Source organism: Spermophilus citellus (genome assembly GCF_964194105.1).
Source record: "Spermophilus citellus genome assembly, chromosome: 5".
Taxonomy (NCBI): domain Eukaryota; kingdom Metazoa; phylum Chordata; class Mammalia; order Rodentia; family Sciuridae; genus Spermophilus; species Spermophilus citellus.
In genome coordinates, this window is record NC_138186.1 from 50,068,372 (window position 1) to 50,089,546 (window position 21,175).

Below are 21,175 nucleotides of genomic sequence, written 5' to 3' on the forward strand. Positions count from 1 at the left end.
TTGCTATTAATACTTGTCAGCCTCCAAACGGCCCTGGTATCTCTTTTAGTTCTTTTTAGCCTCTTAAAGTTTATCTGAATGTAGCTTAAATTTATTTAAATCTCCTGCAAGTTTGTGTTATCTACAAACTGTTGTTCTTTGATTTGTCCTAAAATTGTTTCTTACAAATTTGCCCCCAGTAGTTCTCCATACTGATCACTTTGTTTTTGTGGTACTGGGGATTGAACCCAGGACCTTGTACATGCCAGGCAAGCACTCTACCACTGAGATACGACCCCAGCCCCTTTATACAGATCACTTTAATTTGGTATCTACCTCTTGATAAGGCCTGACCAGTGAAGAGAAGAATTTTAAGAGTAAATAAAGGAATAAGGGGTGGAGAAGTTCCTGAAGGGAAATAAATCATTCTAAGGAAACCATTTCCACCACCTTACTTGCAGCTTTTCATGGGAGAAAACATTGTGTACATCTTCATCAAATTCCCCACCCCCACTACCAGTAGCCAGTTCATATGCACCGCAAGGACGGGGGAGTAAAATTCAGGTAGTGTTTTGGTTTATTATCTTAGTGTTGTCACAGTGACAGGAAGCCCCAGAGTGGGAAAAGGAATTCCCACTAGAACCTACTTCTTGCCTTCCCCTCTGCCCTGGGGCTCAGAGCCTGTAGGCCTTTCCTTGGCCTTTCACATGCAAGGATGTGGCAGGAATCAGAAACTGGTGCCCTTTTCTGTGTGCCGCATTCTTGAGAGGTGAGGAGCTGTATACAGGTATCTGACTTGGTTACAAGATTACCAGCTCCCACATGGCTGAATTTCTCTGCTGCCTGATAAATGAGTGGCACTTCACTGCCCCAGGGTGGCTGGCCACCTTTCAGAATTTGTCCCAATGTGATGTAACTGACACCATTCAGGATGGCTACCCACATCTGGTTTGAACACCATGACCTCTGTAAGCCAATAGGGCTTCTTCCTCAGAATAGTGCCCGTGCAATCTTCCTCCCTGTGGCCTTGATCCTGGGAAAAGAGCCCCCTCCTCCCTCACTTGGGGGAGTTCCTGAGGCAGAGGGGCCACTGGCAGAACCCGGTGTGGCAGTGGAGGGCTTTCGCCGCTGTCGGAGGAGGAAATCATGAGATGCTCCATCCATAGCATAGAAGACATTAGCTGAGGGTGGAATGGTCAGCTCTGTAGATCAGAGGTGGGTGTCAACATAAATAGTCATCCCCTCCAACAACCACCCAGTTGTTGAAGCATTCCACTGATGGGCACCAGTCCCCCCATAAGTCTCTTTTCCCTCCTGGCCTCTGACCTCGCTCCCCTGGTAGCAGCTGTACCAGCTCAAACTCTGAAGCCACTGCAGAATCACGATTGTTTTTCTTGAGAACACGACTGATGACACTTGGAGCCTTGTCCTGGCTTGTCACCTAGCAGGACAGGAGACCAAAAGAGCAATAAATCAACTATAATGATCCATTTCCCATCCTACCAACCTACTATTTTTCAACCTCCTACCCAACCAAAAAAAAACAGGTTTACCTGTGTCTAACACTTTAAAAATTAATAGGAAACCCAATATGGTGGTTCCCTGTACCCTAAAAACCAGCCCAAATGGTGTCCCATGAGATAGGGCTATTTCCCTGTGGGGTAATTGCTGTTGGTTCTGAAGTCTAAATGACTTTCAGAAGTTCAAGGTAATGCATAGTAGCCTTCAAAATAAACCAAACTGCTAAATCTAAAGGACAAAATTAAAACTACATTCAAATCTATTTAGCTCCCCAAATTTAAGACAACATTTTTGGTTCAACAAAGCACCATCCTTTACCCCCCAGCCCCAGCCCCAGCCCCAGGCTTCCTCACTAGGATGCTCTTGTAGACACTGCCATCTTCCCCCAGTTCCATCTGGACTCGGATGATTCGGCAATCAGAGGCCCCTGGACAAGATCCCCCTCCCCCATATCCAGTTCCCCTGGAGGCTCCTTCTCCTGTACTCCCACTCAATGGGGACCCACAGGAGGCTGAGCGGCGGTGGCCTCGAGAGGGCCTAGGAGAGGAGGCTGGGGGCGAGAGGTGGCTGGGGTCAGCTGGACTATGCAGGGAGGGACTGCTTTCCAGGGCAGAATCCAGAGATGAGACAGATGGCCACTTCATATGCTAGGACAAATGACATGGAAGACTAGCATGAAGACAGGGAAGTTAAGGAAAACACATTTACAGAGTCAGGGTCAGTGTGAAAACCAGAGGTCAAGAGCAGAACTCACCTGGGCTAGTCGGGTCAGCAAAGGGGCAGGTGTTCCAGGAACCTCATCTCCCCCTACATTGGGTCGGTCCCAGGATACAAGTGGGGTGGGGCCCCCAACAGAGCCCAGAACCCTATAGTGGCAGGAAATTGGGAGGATCAGAGAAGAATGACAAGTTCCCAAGGAACCACCCCCCAGCTGCTGACTCCCTCACTCTGTCCACTGCGAGATGACTAGTGTTGGCCGAAGCACCCGTGGGGCAGGATGATCACTGGTACCAGGTGGTTCCACCTCACAGGACACACGGTGACTGGGAAAGGGAACAAAGGGAAGAGGTCAAGATGTGAAACCAAGCCCCTGTATCTAGACAGAACTCCCAACCTCATCCAGCCAGTCACCTCTGAGCCTCAGTCAGTGGCCGGAGCCCCCGGAGCCACTGTTGGATATCAGAGTCAGGTCGAAGGTCATAGCCACGACATTCATTCTGGAGCCGTCGCAACTCAGAAAGGACAGCAAACTCCTGGGAAGGAGTCCTCAACTGCAGGAGCCAAAACTCTCAGGGACCCCCAATTTCCCCCCTCACTCTCTTCTTGGAACACAGATAAAGATGTCCAACATCCAGCCCACGCATTCCTCTCACCTTCCTACGCTTGTCAAAATTGATGTAACCGTTCTGCAAGGACAATGGGATAAGAGTAAAAGTCTTAACCCTGCCTTCCAAGCAACAGAGAGAATGTTCCCTCTCCTAAACACTACACCGCCACATCCAACCCATAAACACTACACTCCGCTGGCCTCTTTGACTCTTCCATCCTTCCTGTCCCTCTTCCTCATCTCTCTCATGCCCTAAGCACTCCATTTAACCCTTTAAGTTAATAACTCAGGTAAAAATCGTGTCTACTTTACAGATGAGAAAATGGGGCTCAGAAAGGACAAGGAACTTGCTCAAGGTATCTGTTGTTTTCTCAGTGCTGGGGATCAAACTCAGAGCCTAGTGCATGCTAGGCAGGTAAGCTACTACTGAGCTACTCCCCAGTCCTCAGTACTTGTTTAATTAACAAATTCTATATACCAACATTTCAAGCATGCTGCAAGTACCTAACAAATATGAATCCATTTAACTCATAAATAATAGATTGATATAGATATTGCCACTAGTTTCCCATTTACAGATAACAAAAACGTGAAGCATCTTGTCACAGAAACAGAACCAAAGCCCAGCAACCTGGCTCCAGAACCCTGGGCTCAGCTGCTTAGGCCTCCCAGCTCCTTTTGGAGGGAGGTCTACCTGACTGTAAGGCCCCTTTGTTACATCATTACAGTGCAAACACAAACCACTGACCTCCAGCTCATCCTTGGAGGCTGCATCCAGCATCACGAGGTCCTTCAGGAAGGTACCAAGGTATGGGACCACACCCTGAAGTTAGACGTCAGGATCAGAGGCCCTGTCTCTGGTCTAAGGATCCTATATCCCTCCATACTTTCCCTCCTCATTGCCTCTGAGAACAACTTTTTATTCTCCTCAATCACCTATGGTTCCCCTTCCCACCCCTCAGACTTCTCCCTATGAAGGCACTCCATATCTCTCCCCAACCCTCTGCTAATCACTCACCCCACCCCGGGAACCAGACCTCGGGGACTTCTTGGAGTGTGGCTCCAGAGGGGGCTGCAGTTTCACCTCCTGGTGGTGACAAAACAAGGAGATATGTGGCAAGTAGGCACAAGAAAGTTTGGTATGCCAGATAATAGGGCCTCACCTGCAGGAGGAGCTCCCTGCTCTGGGAATAATTGTCCTCCTCAGAGAAAATCTGGCAGAGGCTAGAAAAGACTCGGAGGCTGTCCCTGGGGGAAGGAGAACAAAGGCCCTGAGGACAGGCCTGTCTTAGTCACCCTGTCTTCCCACCCTCAGTCCAGCGCGTTGGCCTCCCCACCTGGCTGCTTCTCCCCAGGCTGCCCGAAGCCTATGGATAGGGCTGGACTGCAGGGCTGACACAACAGCATAAACTGAAGAGAAGTTTCGGAGAAGTCGGCACTCCTGTGGGAGTCCAAGAGGAAAGCCAAGGCTGTGGGACCCCTCTCCACACCATGGTCCCCAACAGGACAATCCTTACTTACGTCTGCCACACGGATCCACTTCTCTAGGAGCCGGGCCCTCTGGGGAGGTCGAAGTGGACGTATGGTCACCTCCCCAGGTCCCTCTCCTGTTGAGGTGGCCCCCAGGACAGAGCTAACCACAGCCCCTGCCACCTTGTTGAATTGTGTGACAGTTGCTCGGACAGATGGGCAGAGATGGGAATGTCCTGGCCGGTCTCTGTGACCCCACAGGCCCCCCAAGCACTGAGAGGGGACCAGATTGAGAAACAGTTCCTGCAGGGCAGAGGGCAAAGGTTAAAGTTCACAGTCAAGTGAGTTGAGCCTTCCAATACCAGGGATCTGAGGATCTCAGGTGGCCAGGGAACCAGAAGGGTACAGGGTTTGAAAGGGTAACCACCAAGGGAAAAAGTCAAAACAGTAGATGGAGGAGGCTAGGAACTGGATTAGGAATGGGGTGGAAGCAAGGACAAGGATCTGGAGTCAAGGAGAGGTTAGTAAGGGGTCAAGGGACATAGGGATCAAAGGTCAGGGTCTCACCGCATCTAGCAGGGTCAGCTGCTCGGCCAAGTGGTCAGCGAGGAACACCAGGACATCCGTGGGGTCAGCAGGGGGGTCGCCGGGGAGGGCCAGGGGCTTAGGAAGGTCGGGGGCCTGGGGGTCCACCCGGGACCGGAGGTTGCGGAAGAGGTCAGCGCTGCCCCCCCCAACACCCTCCCCAGCTGCATACCCTGTCCGATGCAAGAAGCCCTCAAGCCGGTCAAGCTGACCCTTGACCTCAGAGCCAAAATCCTCAGGGTGAGAGGCCAGCCAGGTTGACAGTACAGAGATGGCTACCCTGGGAGACGGGGAATCAGCCAGGGGTCAGAGGTCCAGCCACAGCTTGGGCAGAGGAGACTGAGGTTGAGAATAGGATCACTCACCCTGTTGTCCTCTCTAGCTCATCAGTATGATGAGACTCAAGCGCTTCCAGCCTGAGGGGAGAGAACTTATCTGTGCATCTTTCCAACTCCCTCAACCACCTCCGCCCCTGCCCACCCCCTTCATGGCTCTGACTCCTTTGGATGGATGTTCCAGCTTTAGAAAACACCTCCGTGACCTTTGGCTCCTTATGACCCTGACCTGTCAGCCACAAGCCCAAGCAGGGCAGGCGTGGAGGTGAAGGCCCTGTGGGTGGCTAGGAAGGCTGACATGAATGTCATGTCAGCCCCTGATGTCCGGGGATCCAGCAGGTGTCTGACCAGAGCCTCCAGGGTGCCAGCTCGGAGCCGTCGGGAGGACCGTGGTGGAGGTGTGGGGGCCTGGAGGACACAGACAGTTGGTCACTGGCCTTTCCTTCAACACTGCCCCCTAGATATCTGGGGACAATTCCAGACTTAGAAGTTGATCCAGAATCATTTTGATGAGATTCAAAGTGGGCAAAGGACTTAGCCTATGTCACACAGCAGAGTGGTAGGCTCTGGACCTCCAACCCGGTACTCTGGTCAGAAAGTCAGCCAGAGGAAAGGGACTGGGACACGAGGGGTCAGAGGTGAGAAGCCAAAGTCATGATCTCACCAAGGGATCAAGAGGCCGATACTGGCGGCTTGTGACAGTAAAGGTGGCACCATCCTCCTCCTCATCCCAGACAGACACAGGGGCCTGGAGGAGCAAGGAAGAGGAAGTCAGATAACTCCATACCATCTCCATTGTCCCTCCCTCTCACCCCAGGCCCTGCTCCTCCCTCTGTACCCCTCACCTGTGATGGAGGGGGACAGTACCAACGAGTGCGAGGGGTGGGGGGGGCTGGTGACCCCAGGTCTCCCCCACGGGGGCCCAGACAGCCCCCCCCCAGCAGCCTCAGGACCCGGTAAAGTCGGGGGGGTTGCAGTGGGGGATTGGATGGAACGCAGAAACCAGGATCCTGGAAACCCCCAATGCCCCTTCCCCCCAGAGCTGAACCCCAGCACAGTAAAAAGCAGGGTACAAAGGGCAGAAGAGGGAAGAGAAACAGGCCGAGAGCCAGAGACCTTGAGAAGCAGAAAAATCAGGCACAGGCACAGCAGCGTGCCCCGCCCTCCCCGCCAAAAACCGGACAAGCCAGAAGAATTAGTCTGTCCCCTTAGGCCCCCTTTCCCCAGGTCTCTCGGGTGGGGCTTCCACTATCCCAGCCCTGAGGACCCCCCCTGAAGGTGGCTGCTCCAATCCCAGTACTGGAAGGAGAAGGGGAAGTGGGAATGATGGGGGGGAGAGGCTGGTAGACTCAGAGTCACGTGGTCTCAGCCCCTCCCCTGGCCGTCCCGAAAAACCAGCCCTGCTAGTCACCCCGCCTTCACCCAGTGTCTGGACCCAGGAGTCCAGGGCTTCTGGGCCTTAAATATAACATCTGGGACTGGAAATGTAGCTCAGTAGTACAGTGCTTGCCTAGCATGCAGAGCCCTGGGTTAGATCCCAAGCACCATCAAAGTGGGGTAAAAATCTAACTTCCTGAAGCTCCAAACCGTGCTTCTGGCCACCACCATTAGTCCCTAGAGAAAACAGATAATCACACTCTACCCAGCTGAGATTGTCCCTCCAGGTCCCAGAACCCTGGCTTCCCGGCCTCTATCTAACATCAAGGGTAGAAGAGGAGGAGAGAGGGAGGGAAGGAGGGAGGGGTCACGAAATCTGAGGGCTCCCTCCCCAATCCCAGAGTCTGAGGAATTGGTTACTGTGGAAACAAACCCCTCCCCTCCAAACAAAAATGAGGAAGACCGGGTCCAGGACACAGCCACCCCGAGAGACAAACTCAGGCAGGCAAAGGCAGAGAGGCCCAGAGCCCCGTAGGGACTGCCAGCCAGACGTTCCAGACTGGAACAAGGCAGGTTCCTGCGGGCAGATCCTGAGTCACACTGACAGAGAAGACAGAGACTCCAGGACTCCCCGCCTCAGGAAGACAGATACACAGCAATAGGCGTGAAAATGACTGAGGCAGGGAGGAAGCGCCGTAGGAACCCAGAGACACCAAGAGAAAGGCGGAGAGTCTCCGAAATGTTTGCCCCTGCTTCCCACCACCCGCGTCTCACCTCTTCTTCTTCCTCCTCCTCTTCCTCCTGCCCCCCGCCCACGGCCCGGCCACCTGGGTCCCCACCCTCTTCGGGATCTCGGCTCCGGAAGCTGCTCAGCACGACTCCCCCGGGGGGGCTCGTGTCCAAAAGCAGCCGCAGGGGCCGCGGGAGCATGGCCAAGTGAAGGAATCAGCGGGGTCGGGCCATGGGGGCGCCTGGGGAGAGACGGGGATGGGGGTGGGGTGGAGTCAGGCGGGCGTGGGGGAGCGGGACAGGGAAAGAATTCGGGTGAGTGTAAAGGTAACCGGATGGGAGTCCTGCAGGAAGGCTGAGGGAGGGAGCAAAATAGGGGTGGAAAACGAGGGCCCTTGGTGCATTTTAGGGATGAGGGGGTCACAAGTACAGGACGGGCAGGGTCATTCGGTGCTCTGGCTCTGACCTGCTCGGTGGGGGCAGCGCGGGTCCCGGGCCGCTGTTCCTGTCGGTCTCCGGCCCTCTACAGAGTCCCTGGACCGAGTCCCCTCCGCGGCTTTTCCGCACCCCCCTACACCCCCCCGCGGGGCTCCCGGGCCCTCCCGCCCTTTCCGCTCCCCCCCGCGTCCGCCCGCTCCGAGAGCAGGAGCCAAAAAGGGAAGGAAGTGAGGACAGGAGCCAGAACCGCGGACTAGGGGAACGTTGGACGTCCTGGGGCCGAGACGCAGGGGCTCGGGTCCCCACTTCCACTGTCCCCCGCCCCTCCTCTCCAGGATTCTGGAGCTCACGTCGCTCCTCACTGAATTGGAATAAAAATTCCAGTCTCCAGCCTCCGGAAGAGGGCAGGAGCAGAATTTGAGATTCCTTTCACCAGCAAGAACAAGGCCAACACTATTGCGGAAAGTGCTTTAGCAGGGAAAAGACCCGGTTACTGCACCCCACAAGGTTACACTCCCAGCCCCAACCCACGAGTGCAACGGACCGAATCCACGCCAGGTTTTCTGAGGAGCACTCAGTTCCCGCCCACCCCCTGGGGGCGGGGCAGGAAGCCGCCACATCCGGTTGAGACTCGGCTCTGGGGCGTTTCCGGTCCTCGCGGCTGGTTGGAGGTTCGAGGTAGCGTTTGCTTAAGGCGTCTTTGGAGCCTCTGGGTGTGTGACTCTGCACTGTTGCCACCGGAGGTTGGATATCTCCGAGGCGTTTGGGAGACGGGGTAATTGAAAGAGACCAAAGGTGACTGTGCTTGGAAAAGGAATAGAATGCGACACCCGGTTGGAAGCACTGGAACACTACTTTATTCCCACACTAGACCCGTTCCCCATCCGTCTGGCCGACGACCGTCCAGCCCCTTGTGCTGTGGCTTCCTCGGTTCTAAGTTCAGCAGCTGTTTAATGAGCGCCCTCCAGTGGGCGCCAGTCATACAGCAGAGAACACACAGGCTTGTCACGCTGAGCCACAGGAGCCACAGTCCGGGAGGGTAGACGGGCGTTTAACCACGATTCTCACAATCACTTAACTACAGCTGTGGTGAACCTCACAAGACAGACACGCGACTGTCTGAGGGGAATCACGAGGCAGACCTAAGTCGGGGGCCCAGGGAAGGAGCCAGGCAGAGGAAATCAAGCTGCGGAACTCGAGGCTGGCGGGAGGCCTTTGGTTCATGGAAAGAAAGGAATAGCTGTCTGTTGATGAGCATTGAGAGGAGGGCTGGGGAGCACCTGGTAGGACTGGAGAGGTAGGCAGTGTTCGGGCAGGGTGGGGGGCGGGGGGGCTCACAGGACGGAGCAGGAAGAATGAATTTACCCCAGAGCACTGGTTCTCCAAGGTTGGTTTCTGTCCCAGAGGTCCCCAAGACAATTTCAGTGGGTATTTGAGGTTAAAACTCAACAACTCTATAAAGATGTTATTTGCATTTTTCATTATAATTTTCTAAGAGTGTACATGCGGGGTTTTCCAGAAGCTACATGATATGTATTGACACCATGGCTTTCAAAACTAATAGAATGTGTATTTATGTATTCTCGTGTTTAAAATCTTTCTATTTTAGGTTTTAGTACAATAAATATCAATAGTTATAGCACAGGGCTGGGGATATGGCTCAAGCGGTAGCACGCTCGCCTGGCATGCATGTGGCCCGGGTTCGATCCTCAGCACCACATACCAACAAAGATGTTGTGTCCGCCGAGAACTAAAAATAAATATTAAAAATTCTCTCTCTCTCTCTCTCTCTCTCTCTCTCTCTCCTCTCTCACTCTCTCTTTAAAAAAAAAAAAAAACACAATGAGATACCACCTCATGCCCATTAAGACAGCAGAAATAATAAAAATTAAAAAAAAATAGTTATAGCACAGATAACAAAAGCTTTTGAGAGTCTTTGATTTTTGGCCCTGAGGATTGAGCCTAGGGCACTTTACCACTGAGATACATCCCCAGCCTTTTTTATTTTTTTATTGAGACTGGGTTTCACTAAGTTGCTTAGGGCCTCACTAAATTGCTGAGGCTCACCTAATTACAGGCATGTGCCAACAGGCCTGACTTTGATAATTTTTAAGAAAGTCCTGATACCAAAAATTTTGAGAACCACTGCCCAAGAGCTTTAAGAAGACAAATGCAATAAGATTTGTCTTTAAAAAAAAAAAAAAAAAAAAAAAAAATTCCAGCCATTCAGTGTAGGAAGTTTTGAGAGAGTAGGAGCAGGTGATGGGGTACTGTTTGGGGGAGCTGCTACAGTAGCTAGGGCCAGAGATGATGGTAGCTTCCACAGGGTAGTGCTGAGTGCCTTCACTGTGTTTTCTGGAAGAAAATAAGAAGGAAGTGAGGAATTTGGGGGTTTCAGGAGGTGGGGTGAGGTACTTGCCCATGGTCAGTCCAGCAGGTGGGAGAGAGATGGGGCTCACATTTTCTGCCTGCCACTTACTGTACTGAGTGCTTTGTCTCCTGCATCTTCTAACAGATCCTAATCCCCCTAATAGTCATTCAGAGCTCCTCTGTGCAATGTGGTAGCCACCATTTTGTTAGTCAAGGTACCACCAATGTGGAAGCCACATATGGCTACTGAGCATTTGAAATGTGGCTAATGTGAATTGATGTGCTGATAGTTTAAAATCAACTCCAGCTGTGAACACTTAGGTTAGAAAAAAGGCTCGCTCTCCCTCTCTCTCTCTCTATATATATATATATATATATATTTTTTTTTTTTCCTTTTTGACACTGGTAATTGAATCCAGAGCCACACCCCCAGCCCTATAATTTCTTATATTGTTTATGTCTACATAACAGTATTTTGGATTTGATTAAATAAAGCATCAAATTAATTTTACTTTTTCCTTTTTTGCAATACTGGGAATTGAACCCAGGGCCTATAAACATGCTAGGCAAGCACTCTACCCTGAGCTACACACCCCCTCCCCTTTTTTAAAATTTTATATCCAGTCAGAGACTTAAGTTGCCCAGGCTGGCCTGGAATTTGTGATCCTCATGCCTCAGCCTCCCTAGTAGCTGGGATTACAGATGTGCACCACCACAATCAACTTCTTTTCACTTTTTTAATATGATTACTAGATTATTCAAATTTTCATATGTGGCTTACATTATATTTCTATTGGACAGCACTGCCTAAGTAATTTTTTTAAATCAAGACATCCAAGGAAACAGATGCAGTTTAAGCATGTTCAAGGGGCCCTACAGTTAGAATGTAGGGCAGGTCTCTGTGAATTCCAAGTCTGATTCTGCCCACCACAGCAGCAGCCTCCCTCCATGGGTGATGAGTTGGGAAGAGAGGGATTAAATAAGAAGGGGAAGAAGATAAGAGGAAATGGAGCACTGTTTACCTTCTCCTTGGAATCCTTATGAATGATCAGGTAGGCAGCTGTGGAGAAAGATTAAGAGGGGTTGGGATGTGGGAATATAGAGGGGGAGGGCAGAGGAATGGTGTCTAGCTCCTGTCCTTCCCATGGTGGGGATAGTGTCACACTCACCGACCCAGCCCAGCACCTTGAAGAGTCCCAGGAGGAGGAAGGCAGACAGGAAGAGCCCTACGCCATCCTCAAGGGAGGGCCCAGAGAAACCTGGCAGATGGAAAAGAGAGTGAACTTCGTGTCTTCTGAGGCATCACCTGGGCTCCACAGTGCCCCTAGGTCTTACCTGCCACCTCCACAGTGACCTCAGCACTGCGCCCCCAGGCGGGCAGGCTGGAGTGGTGGACACGACAGATGTACCGAGCCCCATGCTGCTCAGCAGTGATTGGGGGCAGCTGAAGGTGTCCAGAGAGACTGACAGAGCCATCTGAATGGTAGCGCAGAGAGGAGAGCCACCTCTGCCCCTCGGCCTTCTGAGATCCACTCTCTGAGCCACCACGGAGCTCCCACTCTACCTCCAGGCCCTCAGAAGGGTAAAAGTGGGACACAAGGCATAGCAACTCTGGAGGTGCCTCCCCTGGGGCAGCCCAAACAAGGGGTGCTGGTGACAGGGACACTTTGGGGGGCTCTGGGGAAAGAGAAGAAAATGAACATGAGAAGTCAGTCCACAATGTCTTCCCTCAGCTTACTCTCCAGCTTCCCCCAAAATGACAAGGGGTATTCTCCAAGAATGGGGAACACACTGTCCCCATGAGTGCTTCACAGGAATCTCCAAGCCAAAGTCCATCAGATCCCCAGGGACTCTCCACCCCACACTACTGCTTCTTTGATTCCCAGGGCCCCTCTTTTTCATCACCCCTCCCTCTGTCATAGTATCCTCCTAACCCCAGTGGCCACCCTCTACCCCTAGAGACGTCTGGCCCTACTCACTGTGCATAGTAAGCTCCAGGGAGACCTGTCCTTGCAGGTATGGCAGGTGTACAGTGGCCAGATAGGTGCCCTCCTGAAAGGGTCGCACAGCAGGCAGCCAGAAGGTCCCATTCCCAGTCCATGGGCCCCATGGATCATCATCATCCCAAGCAGCAAACGCCACTGCTCCTTCTCGGGCTGCTGGCATCTGCCCACCCAGCCCAGGAGTTGCAGCCAGGAGCAGGTGCCCCTTACCCAGGTGCTGTCGTCGCCACTCCAGCCCAAAGGGAGGGGGACTTGGGGCCAGAGATGCAGTAGCCCCGAGGGTTGGGGGCATGTAGGCGAAGCTCAAGTCCAATATAGCATCTTGTCCCAGTCGGATTCGGGGGGCAGGGGTGTGGGTGAGGACAGTCAGCACCACTGGGGAAGACAGCGTGAGAGGGGAGGGGAGGAGATATGAGAGAAAAGCAAATTGCCAAAAATAATATGTCATGTGCTATTCTCATCACAGTCTCATACCTGTTTACAACTCAGGTACTTTACAACATACATTTAGACAATTACAATAGCCTCTTCTCTGGTCTCTCAATTGTCATTCTCTCCTTCAACCCCTACTTTACCCTGTAATCAAACAGTGTGGCTACATGTCTGCTCAGGTCACTTGCCTGATTAAAAATTCCAACTGCCAACTGGTGCAGTGGTGCTCTCCTATAATCACAGCAACTTGGGAGGCTGAGGCAGGAGGATTGCAAGTTCCAGGCCAGCCTGGGCAACTTAGCAAGTCCTGTCTCAAGAAATAAAAAGGGCAGGGAAAGTAACTCAGTGTTGGAGTGCCTCTAGGTTCAATCCCCAGTACCACCACCTCCCCCCAAAAAAATCCCAACTGCCACCTAGACATGTTGACACACACCTATTGTCCCAGCTACTCAGGAGGCTAAGGCAGGAGGATCAATTGAACCCAGGAGTTCAAGGGCAGCCTAGACAATCTATTAAGACACTGACTCAAAAAAGAAACAAAAACCCCTCAAAATCCCAGTTACCAAGGAAGTCAGTAGCTAAAGGTACACAGGCTAGAGCTACATAACCTGGGTTCAATTTTGAACCCTTCTTTTTATAAGCTATATTCCTTGGTTAAGTTACCTAATTACTCTCAGATTTCTTCATTTGCAACATGGCAATAATACTAACACACCCAGGCTGGGGTTCTGGCTCAGCAGTAGAGTGCTCGCCTAGCATGTGTGAGGCCCTGAGTTCCATCCTCAGCACCACATAAGAGTAAATAAATAAATAAAATAAGGGTATTGTGTCCAACTACAACTAAAGAAGAAATTTTTTTTAATATTTATTTATTAATTTTCGGTGGGCGCAACATCTTTATTTTTATGTGGTGCTGATGATCGAACCCAGCGCCCTGCACATGCCAGGTGAGCGCACTACAGCTTGAGCCACATCCCCAGCCCAAAAAAGAAATATTAAAAAAATACTAACACACCTATGTCCTATGACTTTTGAAGAAATAAATAAGATTATGCATATAAAGTATTTAGAACAGGACCTAGCATATAGAAGATACTCCACAAATGTTAGCTGTTACTAATTTCACTACCTTCATCATCATCATGGACTTCCTAGATACATCACTTAACCTATATTTTCCTCACTAGTCCCATGAGCCAATTCTTAAATATATTTTGTGATAATCAAAGAAAAGAACAGGCTTTGGGGATAAATGACTCCTCCTCAAAAACAAAAACAACTTCTTATGGTCCACTATCGTCTACAGAATACAACTCAGCCTTCAGGTATTTGAAAACTCAATCCCCAAACGAACTTTCCAGACTGCTTCACATCCTGAAAACTAGTCACATTAGAATCCCTTTCTTTGCTTATACTTCCAGCAGCTAAGGAGGCTGTGGCAGGAGGATCACATGTTCAAAGTCAGTCTAAGCAATTTATTGAGGCCCTAAGCAACTTAGTGAGACCCTGTCTGAAAATAGAAAATAAAAAGGGCTGGGGATGTGACTCAGTGGTTAATGTCCCTGGGTTCAATCCTTGGTACAAAAAAAAAAAAAAAAAAGCCTTTCTTGTGACTAAATTTTAATTGTTGGCCATCTTTTTGCTTTGGTTATGAGGTTCTACAGTTTCTAATGTCTTTTGTTTTACTTTGTGGTGCTGGGGTTCCAACTATCCAACTCAGGGACTCAAGCATGCTAGGCAAGTGTCCTATATTGAGCTACATCTCTAGTCAGTATTTCCTCTATTTCTTCAGACATCTAAATACCACTTCATGTCCTTCAAGGCCAGTTCCACTGTTACTTCTTCCCAGAAATGTCTAGGTCCTTGATGTAGAAGTAATTTTTCTTTTCTTATCATGTTTTGGGGTGCTGGGGGTTGCACCCATAAGCACTCTACCACTGAACTATATCCCCAGCCCTTTCTATATTTGATTTTGAGACAGAGTCTCTGCTAAGTTGCCTAGGCTGGCCTCAAACTTGGGATCCTCCTGCCTCAATCTCCCAATGACACTGGGATTACAGGTATGTGCTACTGCTAAAAATTTTTGTTTCCTTATTTACTATTATTTCCTATTTATGTATATTATTATTATTATTACTACTACTACTACTACTATTTTGGTACTAGGGATGGAATCCAGGGAAATTTAACCACTGAGCCACATTTCCAGCCCTTTTGATTATTTATTTAGAGACAGGGTCTTACTAAGTTGCTTAGGGTCTCACCAAATCGCTGAGGCTAGCTTTGAACATACAATCCTCTTGCCTCAGCCTCCCCAGTCACTGGGATTATAGGTGAGGGCTACCACACTGGGCACTATTTATTTATTTTTGAGGCAAGGTCTTGCTATTTTGTTCAGGATGTCTTGAATTCCCAGGCTTAAGTCATCCTCCTGCTTCAGTCTCCCAAATAGCTGAAATTACAGGTTCAAGCACCACACCTTGGTTATTTATTTTTTTTTATTTTTTTTTAAAGATAGAGTGAGAGAGAGAGAGGGAGAGAGAGAGAGAGAGAGAATTTTAATATTTATTTTTTAGTTTTTGGCGGACACAACATCTTTGTTTGTATGTGGTGCTGAGGATCGAACCCGGGCCGCACGCATGCCAGGCGAGCGCGCTACCGCTTGAGCCACATCCCCAGCCCGGTTATTTATTTTTAATATTAGTTTCTGAGGCTTATGAAGTTAAACTTTCCTCAAAAGTTTAGTTAGAGAGAGAGAGAGAGAGAGAGACTGACTTGGAGCCAGAGAGAGAGAGAGAGAGAGAGAGACTGACTTGGAGCCAGAGATGCAGTGGCCTCAAGGGTGGGGGGCATGTGGGCAAAGTTCAAGTCCAACATAGCATCTTGTCTCAGTCAATTGTTTAGTTAAAAAAAAAGTGCAATTTTACTTAATCCTGATTTAAAAAAATAAATAAAAGCAATTCAAAAGCATGTTTCTGGATTTTTCTTAATCCTGATTTAAAAAAAAAAAAGCAATTCAAAAGTAAAACTCAGGATTAGCCAGGTGCAGTGTCTGCATGCCTATAATCCCTGTGGCTCAGGAGGCTGAGACAGGAGGATCATGAGTTCAAAGCCAGCCTCAGCAATTTAGCAAGGTCCTAAGCAACTCAGTGAGACCCTGTCTCTAAATAAAATACAAAAAAGGGCTGGGGGTGTGGCTCAATGGTTAAGCGCCTTTGTGTTCAATCCCTGGTACAAAAAAAAAAAAAAAAAATCAGGATTAATAAATATCTAAAGATTTTACAGTTTAACTCTCAATTTAACAGTGACTTTTTTTTTTTTTAACTGGGAATTGAACCCAGGGGTATTCTGCCATCCTCCTGCCTCAATCCTCCAGTATAGCTGGTTTTACAGGTATGCCCCACCATGCCCTGCAATAGTGATCTTTAATAAGCACTATAGAAAGCAATTTTAGACCTGCGTCCTTTAAATTGTACTCTGTAGGAATACAGAAGTAAACCCAGCCAGGCTTGGTGGTCTGGTCCTGTATTCCCAGCTATACCAAAGACTGAGCCAGAAAGATCCAAAGTTCCAAACCAACCTGAACAAATTAGTGAGTCGCTAAAAAAGGACTGGGAATGTAGCTCTGTAGATCGCCCCCTGGCTTCAATTCCCAGTACAGCAAAAAAAAAAAAAAAAAAGTGAATAACAACTAATTATCAAATATTACTGAAAAAAAAAAAAAATCAAACCTAGCCGGAGGTAGTGGCGCCTGCCTGTAATCCCAGCCACTCAGGAGGTGAGGCAGGAGGATCACAAGTTCAAAGCCAGCCTCAGTAACTTAATGAGGCCCTAATCAGTAAGACTCTGTCTCTAAAATACAAAAAACGGGTGGGGATGTGGCTCAGTGGTTAAGTGCCCCTGGGTTCAATCCCCAGTACCAATAAATAAATAAACAAACAAATCTAAATCTTTAGATCTATCAATTTATAGGAAATATAGAGGAAAGTGGAATAAGATAAATGACACAGGAGGAAAAAATTGGCCAACTTCAGGATGAAGAAAATTCTACAGAACAAGTGACCACGTTTCCCCCCAAAAATCAATAGGTGTGGGCTGGGGATGTGGCTCAAGCGGTAGCGCGCCTCGCATGCGTGCGGCCCGGGTTCGATCCTCAGCACCACATACCAACAAAGATGTTGTGTCCGCCGAGAACTAAAAAATAAATATTTAAAAAAAAAAAATTCTCTCTCTCTCCCCTCTCTCTCCTCTCTCACTCTCTCTTTAAAAAAAAAAAAAAATCAATAGGTGTTTGTTTTACAGTTCTGAGGATCCAACCCAGAGCATGCTAGGCAAGTACTCTACCACTAAACTACATCCCCAGATCAAGATGATACTAAGGAATTATTACTTGTTTTGTTAGGTATGATAAACATATTGTGATTAAGTTTTCTTAAAACCCTTATTTAATAGAGATGCATTCTGAAGTACTTATGAGTAAAATAATATGGTGCTTGGAATATACCTTCAAACACTTCAAAAAAAAAAGAGGCTGGGGTTGTAGCTCAGTGGTTGAGTCTTGCCTAGCACATGTGAGGTACTAAGTTCGATCCTCAGTACCCGTAAAAATAAGTAAATAAAAAGAGGGAGGGTAAGTGAAACAATTTGATAAAATTTTATAACTCTCCAACTGCATAATGGGTAGAAATGGACATAGAGGAGTTCATTCACCATGTTCTCTAATTTTATGGGGAATTTTGTTTGTTTTGTTTTTGTGGTATTAGAGATCAAACCCAAGACCTTGACAAGCACTCTATCACTGAGCTACATCCCCAGCCCTTTTGTGTATCTTTAACATTTACACAAAAATATTCTAAAAGAATGGTGAAAATTAGCCAGGCGCAGTTGTGCATGCCTGTAATCCCAGTGACTCCTGAGGCTGAGGCAGAAGGATTGTGAGTTCAAAGCCAGCCTCAGCAATGGCGAGGCACTAAGCAACTCAGTGAGACCCTGTCTCTAAATAAAATATGAAAAAGGGCTGGGAGTGTGGCCCAGTGGTTGAGTGGGCTGAGTTCAATCCCCCCAGTACCAAAAAAACAAAACAAAAAAAAGGTGAGAATTAAATACTACATACCCAAAATATGCCAAAAAAATATATTTGAGGGGCTGGGGATGTGGCTCAAGTGGTAGCGCGCTTGCCTGGCATGCTTGCGGCCCGGGTTCGATCCTCAGCACCACATACAAAGATGTTGTGTCTGCCGATAACTAAAAAATAAATATGAAAATATATATATATATATTTGAGGGCTGGAGTGATAGCTCAGTGGAAGCTCTTGCCTAGCACACATGGTCCTTAGCACCACATGACATGAACAAACAAACAACAACAAAAAACCCCAAGAAAGTGTATTTATAATACATAATGTAGTGGTCTACACCTGTAATCTCAGCTACTTGGGAGGCTGAGGCAGGAGGATTACAAGTTTGAGGCCAGCCTGGACAATTTGGTGAGAGTTTCAAAATAGAAAATAAAAAGGACTGGGGGATATAAGTTAGTGGTAGAGCACTCCTGAGTTCAATCCTCAGTTTCACGTAATTTTTTTAAAAAAGTAAAAATTAATTATCAATGATATCTGACCCTAAAGAGATTCCATTTCTAATGTTACATCATAATAATAGCTTTTATAGTCCCTAATCAATTAGAAATGTTTTTTAGAAGGCCATTAGAAATGGGCCTTCAGTGCATTCTAAGCACTGGCACTAAGTACCACAAAGCTACACCCTCAGCCAATACACAAGTCACTTTCTTTCTTCTTTTTTTTTTTTTTTTTTTTTTTTTTTTGTGGTGCTGGGGATAGAACCCAAGACCTTATACATGTGAGGCAAGCACTCTACCAACTGAGCCCCACAAGTCACTTTCTACTTTATGTTAGGATTATCTATGACAAATCTGAGAACCTCTTTGAGGGCACAATCTACACCTGATAACGTTTGTGACCTTAACAGTATTCAGGACCACCCCACATATTGGGTTTGTTTTTATTTTCCGATGCTGGATTTGGAACCCAGGACCTTAAGCATAACAGGCAAGTGTTCTACCACTAAGCTACACACACAGCTCCCATATATTGATTTAATTTTCCTATAGAGGGACCCAGGTTTTGTTGTGTATACACACACACACACACACACACACACACACACTTTGGTACTGAAGAGTGAACCCAGGGATGCTCAACCATTAAACCACATCCCCAGCCCTTTTTATTTTTGAGAGGGCCTCACTAAGTTGCTGAGACTGGCCTTGAACTTGTGATCCTCCTGCCTCAGTATCCCAAGCTGCTGTGATTACAGCAGTGCGCCTCAATGCCCTGTGGTTTGGGGATGTTTTAGAAGTTTCCAACATAAGTGTTATTTGCAACCTTATCAAAGAACTCCTGAGCCCTTTTTCTTAGTGCTAACAAATATTTATTCAATCAGTGAATAAATTAACACAATGCTTCCCTTGATAGTCACAACTAAAAGGCAGGTGGGAAATGGTATGCACCTTTTACAGGTGGAAGAACAAACTCAGAGAGAAACATTCTCATCACCACCTCATAGTGAAGCCAGCAGCCCTAGAAAATATTCCTCTGTTGAGCACTACTGTCCCCACAAAGAGCAGTTTTCTTCTGCCTCTGCCCAGTGTGGGAGCTGCTGACACAGTTGAGGTTTTTGGAGTCTCAGACAGTAGTGGGGACAGTAGTGCTCAACAGAGGAATATTTGTGATATTCCTATGTGTGATTCTCTACCAGTGATTAAGGGAAAAGGAACCAGGGAAGGGAAGCAGGAGCTCCATTGCGGCTGACCTATCTATCAGGTTGGGACAAGATTGAGAAGCCAAGGACTCTACCTGTAACTACCTGGACTCACAGGGAGAAGAAGCAAGAGCTCATAGACATCCAGGTCAGATCTGCTCCAATCCAGACTTAGAAACCCACTGCCCAGCAAGGTGTCAGACGTCTGGACACTAGGACCGCACTGTACCACGCCATAAGTGGCCTCCCGCCACGTCCCTTTAGCCCACTAGAGCCCACTGTTTGGGGAATCATAGCACATACCAACGTGCCTAAGGGAAGGAAAATGCACTTTAGAGCAACAGCCATTGCTTTGTTGATTGCCTCATCGGGCTTGTGGGAGCGGGTGAGGGTCGAAGATTGGTATTTGAAACAGGGTGTACTGCAAAGGTAGGGGGTAGCCTAACAAGATACAGACCTGAGAGGAGCGGAGGAAAAAAGTTCCAGCTTCTAAACACCTCCCTACTCCATAACCTTACAAATATCCCAAAATTTGATGCCCAGAAACCTCGCCTCTCCAAAGCCCCGCCCTTCAAAGCACCACGAAGTCCCGCCCCCAAACCGCGGTTGGTTTTTATCTTACTGGTTCAGGGCTAGGAGGAGCACTAGAGGCCGATTAATTCTAGCTAAACTATCTCGCTTTACAAAACGGAAACTGAACCCTGAGTGCAGAAATGATTAGCTTAAGACCATACTGCGAGTCCAGGTAATCAGAATGGTTAGAATTTCCCCCTCCATCTCTTATCTCCCCTCCCCAGCTACCTGTTGCCACGGTGATAAGAACAGGTTCCTGCTGAGGCTCTGGCTGGAGTCGCAAGAGGCTGGAGAGGCTAAGAACCGAGCTGGACATGCTGACGGTCAGCCAAGCCCCGTCCAGGGCCCGCGGGCAGCTCCGCTCCGGGCTCAGGCCGCTGGCCCAATTTGCAGAGGCAGGGAGCGGGATGTATCGGCTTATCTCGCAGTGTGGTGCGGGGACGCCCCGGGGGTACCTCCTGAAGGCAGCCTGCAGGGTGCCCGTGGGGTCTGTGAGATCGGGGAAGAAATGCAGCTGTAGAGTCACTGCCCGGGACTGGAAGGGTATGGTTCAGTAAACTTCAGTTGAACAGTGTACCTCGTAGCGAGAAGCTTTGAGGTAATCCAGACTCGTTTAGATAAGAGGGAGAAACTCAGGCCCGAGGTCAATGCGCGCTCTAAAGAGGAGGGATTTTCGGTAGAGTACACAGAGATGGGGGCGAGTCCCGGAAGACTCACCGTCTACTTTGAGGTAGAGCTTAGGGTCGAGGTCTGGCCGGGGTGGCGGTCCCTCGGGTCCCTGGCGCAGAAGCAGAGCAGCGGGTCTCTTGGCCAGGCCGCCCCCGCCCACATCCTCCACGAACCAACACTCGATCGCAGATGGTCCTGCTGAGACGGTGGTCGCCAGGCCTGGGGGAGCGGGCCGCGGGTGACTGGGCGGCCGATGTCCATATATGACCCAACCCCCGCCCCCCCCCATACACACACGGTGCCGACGCTCGGTGGGGCTTCCTTCTCCGCTTCCCCACCCCTGTTCCTGGGCGAGAAGTCGCGGGGTTCGCTCACCCAAAGTCACAGCAAGGAGCAGGGACAGGGGCTTCATGGCGCTGCGATCTCCTCAGCCCCGAGAAGCCTTCTCTTCCTCCTTTCACTTTCGCTTTCCTTTCCTCCAAAGGACAGCAGGAGGAGCCGAGGAAATCCCCGCTCAGGTTAGGTGAGGACCGTGGAGGTGGATGTATCCCCCACTGGTCAAGCAGGGATATTCTGGTTACTTCCTCTCC

General features: G+C 49.1%; 2 protein-coding genes across 6 annotated transcripts; both read right to left on the reverse strand.

Moving 5' to 3' along the window:
- Window positions 1–538: 538 nt before the first annotated feature.
- Window positions 539–9,400, reverse strand: RGL2 (ral guanine nucleotide dissociation stimulator like 2). 5 transcript variants are annotated; one of them, XM_081295413.1, is made up of 19 exons: window positions 9,127–9,400; window positions 7,790–8,974; window positions 7,369–7,565; window positions 5,882–5,965; window positions 5,447–5,625; window positions 5,248–5,298; window positions 4,865–5,162; window positions 4,349–4,600; window positions 4,165–4,268; window positions 3,991–4,075; window positions 3,846–3,914; window positions 3,576–3,650; window positions 2,874–2,906; window positions 2,632–2,771; window positions 2,448–2,543; window positions 2,255–2,366; window positions 1,854–2,147; window positions 1,306–1,420; window positions 539–1,181 (listed from the first exon to the last, which is right to left on the reverse strand). In XM_081295413.1, the coding sequence occupies exons 3-19, from the start codon at window positions 7,522–7,524 to the stop codon at window positions 970–972; spliced, it is 2,355 nt and encodes a 784-aa protein (XP_081151539.1). In that variant the 5' UTR covers window positions 7,525–7,565; window positions 7,790–8,974; window positions 9,127–9,400; the 3' UTR covers window positions 539–969. The 5 variants fall into 5 exon arrangements, with proteins under 5 accessions (XP_081151539.1, XP_081151540.1, XP_081151538.1 ...); XM_081295414.1 differs by having other exon boundaries at window positions 2,632–2,753; window positions 7,790–9,400; XM_081295412.1 differs by having other exon boundaries at window positions 7,790–9,400.
- A 557-nt stretch (window positions 9,401–9,957) lies between these two features.
- Window positions 9,958–21,142, reverse strand: TAPBP (TAP binding protein). Its single transcript, XM_081295419.1, has 8 exons — window positions 20,961–21,142; window positions 20,634–20,804; window positions 20,145–20,405; window positions 12,111–12,509; window positions 11,467–11,808; window positions 11,301–11,390; window positions 11,154–11,191; window positions 9,958–10,116 (listed from the first exon to the last, which is right to left on the reverse strand). The coding sequence occupies exons 1-8, from the start codon at window positions 20,995–20,997 to the stop codon at window positions 10,105–10,107; spliced, it is 1,350 nt and encodes a 449-aa protein (XP_081151545.1). The 5' UTR covers window positions 20,998–21,142; the 3' UTR covers window positions 9,958–10,104.
- Between the last annotated feature and the right edge of the window lie 33 nt (window positions 21,143–21,175).